General features: G+C 37.6%; 1 protein-coding gene across 1 annotated transcript; it reads left to right on the top strand.

Moving 5' to 3' along the window:
* Nucleotides 1-2,832: 2,832 nt before the first annotated feature.
* LOC732965 (H+ transporting ATP synthase gamma subunit) lies at nt 2,833-7,629 on the top strand. The gene is given in 7 exon segments (NM_001046963.1): nt 2,833-2,896; nt 3,083-3,255; nt 3,627-3,705; nt 3,956-4,013; nt 4,748-4,905; nt 6,131-6,295; nt 6,863-7,629. Coding segments are annotated over 6 exon segments (891 nt in total). The 5' UTR covers nt 2,833-2,896; nt 3,083-3,091; the 3' UTR covers nt 7,130-7,629.
* Nucleotides 7,630-7,799: the final 170 nt, after the last annotated feature.

Consider the following 7,799-nt stretch of genomic DNA (forward strand, 5'->3'; position numbering starts at 1 on the left):
AAAATTTATATTGCCCACTTAGTCAAGATTGATGTTGTTATTACAGTGGTATAAAAATAGATGAGTGATGAAGACCCATAAAACTGGAATGCCATAGCTTCAAGGTAAATATGAGCATGAGGGTGAGTATAGTACATTGTGCACCAAGGACAAACACGCGGGATGAGATGTCCCACTTTTTTCGAAAGTTCGTGGAGTACCTAGCCAGGGTCTAGGGGCGAAGCCCTGGCGAGGGGCTCATACTCATAAAAAAACAATTTAACTGTTTTTTAATTTTTAAATAAACTACTACTAATTGAATAAGAACTGTCTAATGAACTCATCTTTGTTTAATACTTCACCTTGCCTTTTATTTATTTCCCTTTTACACTAAACACAATATTGTAAATTACCCGAGCACAACAATGGTAGACAATTTTAGGTGCATGAGAGCAGACGTAGACACTAACGCGCATGCACACTTGTCAGTCCCCAGGGAGGAAAAGTTACACTTTCTTCCCTGTACAGCGGGAGGAAAACCGAACTTTCGGTGTAGGTAGGAGAAAAATATCCTTTGTGTACTCGTAATAAGCACTATCATCTGTAAACTTAGAAATTAAGAGTTTAAGAATAGAAAACTATTGAGTATATTGCTACAAGGGATGATTTATGGAAAGTTAATGAGTTAAGATAAAGACAGTCCAAGACAGGTCGCTGTGAAGGTTGAGAGTAGCCTGTGTCCAGGTTAGGACTTCTGTGGGCTGAAAGAAAAAGAATGACGAGAGAAGCACCATATGGACCAGTCACTTTGTTGACCATGTGTCTTCTTGTTTGGACATTAGTAAGTGTAATAGAATTACAAACATAATTAAAGTGAACTATGTGCTCTCTGTTAACATTAAATGATGACTAATTGTTATTAGTTTACAAAACTTACAGGTTGATAGTTCGTGACACATACAAAAAGCAATGAAAATAATAAACATTTCAATACAAAAATAATATTTATAGTCTTAAAAATAAATTAGGATTGTTATACAAGGCTAAAATTAGTCTTCCCACTCATCACTTTCATTGTCATCACCGTTTTGGAGCGTTTTTGACACCGATGAGTTTTCTCCGTCATTCATTCGATTAAATAATGATGTTAACAGCTTCTTGTTTATGTGATCTGTTTGAGTCGTTTCGCGTGGTGGAAGTTCCGGTATAGGTTCTTCAGGTCTCTCCGGTGCAATAACTTTGTTTTCAGGCGCCGGCATTGTACTTTAATAATATTAAAATATTTTAATTAGGTATGTGCAATTGTGCAATATGAAACAGTCTCATAATTTTTGTCATAATTTTGACAGTAGTTCCATTTTTTCAACTCGAAAGGCAAAAAAATAATACCATACATCCTACAGTCTCGCATACTGTGATATATGAAGAATTTTATGGGGCGAAATGAAATGCTATTGATTTGAGATACTAATTAGCATGAAATATAGTCCAGTAAAATAACGATTATTTACTGAGCCTTTTTCAGTGAACTTTTAGTCGTCGTTGTGGCCTAGAAAATACGACGATGGGTGCATTCTTGCTTAGATGGGTGGACGAGCTCACAGCCCACCTGATGTTAAGTGGTTACTGGAGCCCTTAGACATCCACAACGCAAATGTGCCACCCACCTTGAGATACAAGTTCTAAAGTCTACACCTATTACCTTCCGTATTCCCTATTACCCATTACCTTACCTATTTCTGCCGGGAAACAGTAATGCGTTTCGACTTATAAGGTGGGGCAGCCGTCGCCGCGTTGTACTGTTAAAAGTGAGACCTTAGAACTCATATCTCAAAATAGGTGGCGGCATTTACGTTGTAGATGTCTATGGGCTCCAGTAACCACTTAATACCAGTGGGCCGTGAATTAGTCCACCCACCTAAGCAATAAAATAAAAAAAAGATCCTGAAAATCTCCATCTAGTGGCATTTCCCACATTTATGCACTTTCACAGATACTAAGCGCAGTCCGTCGCCAACTTCGATCAACAATAGTTATTATTGTTGATCGAAGGTCGCCAACAACCTTATGACTTATGTTGTTTACTCTTTGACCCCAAAGGTAGGTATTGAGGGAGATAGAAAGGACAATAATCACTTCATGCAAAAGGAGCGTCATGCCATGCAAATGTGAAGACAATATTTAAATTAAAAAATCATACTATTTCCCTCCTCATTCCCATCATCCCAAACATTCTTTTATTTGCTATTAATTTTAAGGCATCCAGCGATTTCATGAATTTCAACGACAACATGTAAACTGTTTTCTAAGTACCTAATAGTTATAATAGTTTTAAGTCGTCGTGGCCTAAAGAATAAGACGTCCGGTGCATACGTGTTGAGCGATGCACCGGTGTTCTAATCTCAGGTTGGTACCAATTTTTCTAATGAAATATGTACCAAACAAATGTTCACGATTGACTTACACGGTGAAGGAATAACATCATGTAATAAAAATCAAACCCACAAAACTATAGTTTGCGTAATTACTGGTGGTAGGACCTCTTGTGAGTCCGCACGGGTAGGTACCATCACCCTGCCTATTTCAACTGTGAAGTAGTAATGCGTTTCGGTTAGAGGGGTGGGGGCAGCCATTGTAACTATACTTGAGACCTTAGAACTTATATCTGGAGGTGGGTGGCGCATTTATTTTGTAGATGTCTATGGGCTCCAGTAACCACTTAACAGCAGCTGTGACCTCGTCCATCCATTTAAGCATTAGGTAAAATGGAATAATCGCTACCATAGATAATACACTTGTCGCTACGTTTATAGCAGGTATGAAATTAATGAGTTTTCCTTTCTGGCATCACCTAAAAATTGTCGGCCAGCGACATTTTTTCGTCGACTGGTAAATTTTACCGATAAACACCCATAAAGTTAGTAAATTATTTAAAATATTCCATAAAACTAAAATACTACTCAATTAGATATTAATTAACTTTGATTTTGTAATCGTGGTTTTGTAGTTCTATAATTTTCAACGTCGTTAGTCTTACATAACTGGGCATAACCTTTCAATCATCTGATTGAACTTGGATATTTATGTGTTTTAATATTTTCAGATTTGCAAAATGTTGGGACGCTTCGGACCGGGTGTCGGCACCCAAGTCGTGGCGGTGGTTTACCATCAGCCAAACAGGAATATGGCTACTTTGAAGGCCATTTCCATCCGTCTTAAATCTGTGAAAAATATCCAGAAAATCACACAGTCCATGAAGATGGTGTCAGCTGCTAAGTGAGTTCAGAATATTTCAAATATTATCATGCAACATGCAGCAAACATTCCAGTGTTAAGAAAAAAAAAAACATTTGTACAATCTACACTATAACTCAATTTGAAAATAGAATTCTAATTTGTCATGAAGACTTGCTGTCAAATAATTTCATAAAATCAAGCAGATATCTAAAAAGAATGGGTTTTTCAATAAAAAATCTTATCTAGATTATAATTGCAAATGACATTGGCATCTGTATTCTCCATTATAAGCCATCGGTTATCTGACCATTTTGAATTATCTAATAAAATTATTTGATCAAACTCATTAAAACAGATTTAAATATAATTAAAATGTAAATTTGCAAGTTTAGTGAAGTTTTCTTTTAAAGATACACCCGTGCTGAGCGTGACCTGAAAGCTGCTCGTCCCTATGGTGAAGGTGCAGTACAGTTCTATGAAAGGGCTGAGGTATGATCTGCTTAATAAATTTTGAGTGAATGCGTAATAGTTTGTGGAGAAAATAGTGGGAAAAGATCAAAAATTCAAAAAATGTTAGTTATACATCCAAATGTATGTTATCACCTTTGGAGCATGTTCCTTCAGATACTATACACTTATTCTAATGAATAATCCAATCGTCAAAACATTGTCAAAATTGACCTCTAGTGTTACATACACTTGGTCTACAATATATTTTGACCATTCTAATCATTGACAGGTTACACCTCCCGAAGATGACCCCAAGCAATTGTTTGTTGCTATGACCTCTGACAGAGGTAAGCCTAAACTGACTTAATATTTAATAGAAATGTAAAGTTTATATATGACGAAAGGAGTGATTTGCAAAACATTATCCACAAAACGTATGTATATATGGCCAAAGAACAGGCTGTAGTTTCATATGTGGGCTGATAATTATTATGATGAACCAATATTAGAAAACTGGGTAAAATCATGGACAAAACTATAATTTAGTGAATGAATTGTGAAAATTTACAATTGCTGAAGTAATGCCCTTTTTTTTATTGCTTAGATGTGTAGACGAGCCCACAGCCCACCTGGTTTTAAGTGGTTACTGGAATCCATAGACATCTACAACGTAAATGTGCCACACACCTTGAGATATAAGTTCAAAGGTCTCAGTATAGTTACAACAGCTGCCCCACCCTTCAAACCGAAACGCATTACTGCTTCATGACAGAAATAGGCGGGGCGGTGGTACCTACCCGTGCGGACTCACAAGAGGTCCTACCAACAGTAATTACGCAAATTATAATTTTGCAGGTTTGATTTTTATTACACGATGTTATTTCTTCACCGTGGAAGTCAATCATTGTATTTTCAGATTTATTTAGTCACTTTGAGATTGAACCTCACATTTAACAGTTTCCTGTGCTTGAATGTTTTTGTATCTCTGAAATGAACCCTTTATCATTTTATAATACCTTTATAATTTAAAAACTCAAATCTCTTGACCATGGCTATATGATACGTATTGAATATTCTCCAGGTTTGTGCGGAGCTGTACACACTGGTGTATCCAAAGTGATCCGCAACCGTCTCAGCGAACCTGGTGCTGAGAACATCAAGGTGATCTGTGTGGGAGATAAATCTCGCGGTATCCTGCAGAGATTGTACGGAAAGCACATCATTAGTGTTGCTAATGAGGTATACAAGCTTTGTAGTTCTGTTATATAATTGAATTCAAATTTATGTGTGTAAATGAAATAGTTAATTGAAAGGTTTTACTTTTAGGTGCATTATGATTTTTTTTAGTTACTTACTAGTCATTCGGTTCTTATCTTAATAAGGAATTCACAATATCTTTATTTAATATAAAACTGCTCAAGTTTATAACTGCCTCTAGAGATTAGTGTCATTATGTATATATTAATACGTGAAGCAAAAACTTTGTATCCCTTTTTACGAAAATTGTGCAGACGGAGGAGTATGAAAATTACTACACTTATAGAGAATATAGAGAAGGAGTGCGCAATCCTAATATATTTTTTAAATAATGCATAAAAGATACATTAAATCAATAAAGAAAACATTACACACACTACATACCATGTATTTGACGCACACACGCATGCATACTATTTATTGTCAAACTTTTGTTCTTGACGTCTGTTGTCAAATTGAGAATAGATTAAATATTATTTGTCTTTGTTAATATTTATTATAGTGTAGTCTTGGCGAAATTTGTGATTATAGAAGTATAAAATACAATCATATTAATTATAGTCGAATTTCGACCACTGCGGGACCTCTAGTTTTTTTAAATATGCTTTGGGTATGTTACAACATTTGATATAAAAATGCATCTTCCCGCTATGCCATACTGCATCTACTCAAGCTATGTGAAAAAATAAATAATAATAATTCAGTAAACGAGTGCTCTGAGGAATTGTTCGAGATGATACCGGCATCTCGTTTTTACCATCGCACCGCCTGCCACCGGAGTAGAGTTCATCCCTACTACCTGGAGCCACTGTGGTCATCCACAGTGCGTTTCCAGAGGTCTTTTTTGCCACGTACCATCCGGCTATGGAATGAGCTCCCCTCCACGATGTTTCCCAAGCGCTATGACATGTCCTTCTTCAAACGAGGCTTGTGGAGAGTATTAAGCGGTAGGCAGCGGCTTGGCTCTGCCCCTGGCATTGCTGAAGTCCATGGGCGACAGTAACCACTCACCATCAGGTGGGCCGTATGCTCGTCTGCCTACAAGGGCAATAAAAAAAAAAAAAAAAAAAACAAAAAAAAAAAAAAAACGAAAATAAATTTTGAATACAAGTTCATTCAACTTGTAAAAAGTGGCAAAGTACACAAATTCATATCACAATGCGTTTATGTAATAACCGTATTATAGATCAATTGAATTAATTGGCAGATCGGACGTCTCCCACCTACTTTCTTGGACGCAAGTCAGCTGGCCACTGCTATCCTCACCTCGGGATACGAGTTTGGTTCCGGAAAGATCATTTACAACAAGTTCAAGTCTGTGGTCTCGTACGCCCAGTCCGACTTGCCCCTCTACACTAAGAAGTCTATTGAGGTATGCAATATAATATAATAAAGATTCTTTAGAAATTCAATACATGATGTATGAATATTGACTTTGTAATTAATAAAATTATCTATTTTGGTATTGAATTATTGGGGTACGTTTATGTGGAGGTTTTTAGTAAGTTGAAACAAGCTAAATTACAAATATGGATTGTCATTCACAGTATGGCAACATCTTGTACTCCTTTTGAGTGATATACCTACTATATATTACATTATGTAAACACCAACAATTATTTGCAATTTATGAAAGAATAACACTATGTTATAACAAAACTGTTGTCTGTGATCACCATTCGGGTCATAGGGGAACAGCTGTTCAAGATGTGATATTTCCTCTCATGTCTCAAGAGAGATAACTTTTAAGTTGTGACAGTTATGGGCTCCAGTACACATAAAATATCTGATAAATTGACAGATCTCACAGCAGAAATTGATTTATGATGACAGCAGGTCATTGACCCCGCATAGAGTTTAAGGAGTATGCTTCTAACGTTTTTCGGTACTTGAATATGGTCTGAACGAATGAGTAGAAGGCAAGATTGTGATGTTTCAGAGCGCCAGCAAGCTGACTGCGTACGACTCTCTGGACAGCGACGTGCTCCAATCCTACACGGAGTTCTCGCTGGCCTCGCTGTTGTTCTACGCGCTGAAGGAGGGCGCCTGCTCAGAGCAGTCGTCCCGCATGACCGCCATGGACAACGCCTCCAAGAACGCCGGCGAGATGATCGACAAGCTGACCCTCACGTTCAACAGGACCCGTCAAGCTGTCATCACCAGGGAGCTCATCGAGATCATCTCTGGTGCGGCCGCCTTGGACTAAACCGCCAAATGCGATTGACGCTCCGAACGATCTGCATTTCCTCATTTTTTTGTAGATCATTTATTTTGTTAACCTTGCTGCTACTTTTATCATCAAAAAATATAAAAAAAAAATTTTTACCCATGTTTCTGTTTAAGAACTTTTATTGAATCATGTCACCGAAAAACTTGTCTACTTTTTTTTATTGAAAATGTTTTTAAAACTTTTATCATCGAGACAAGTGACCATTAAATCTGACTGTTCATTTACTTTGGTAATTAACAACTGGTGCGGGTACTACCTAAAATAGCAAGGTACTACTGCTACCCACCCTCATTTCCATATTTATTTCCGCTGCCTCCTCAAATTAGTTTGTACGATTTGCGATGCCGACACTGGACAGCTCCCATCCCGGCAACACTCACGCGAAACGAGACTGGCTTCAACATATGTCGGGCTGCGCGCTGTGACCTGTGTGTGGGCGCAGTGGTGGTTAGAAATAAAGTGTGTTGGTTGGAAAACTCGCGTTTTATTATCAACGAATCATCTGTTACTTGTAGGGGAACTTCAGACTTTTTTATTGCCCTTGCAGGCAGACGAGCATACGGCCCCCCTGATGGTGAGTGGTTACCATCGCCCATGGACTTCAGCAATGCCAGGGGCAGTGCCAAGCCGCTGCCCACCTATAAAT

This window comes from Bombyx mori, chromosome 28, assembly GCF_030269925.1.
Source record: "Bombyx mori chromosome 28, ASM3026992v2".
NCBI classification, from domain to species: domain Eukaryota; kingdom Metazoa; phylum Arthropoda; class Insecta; order Lepidoptera; family Bombycidae; genus Bombyx; species Bombyx mori.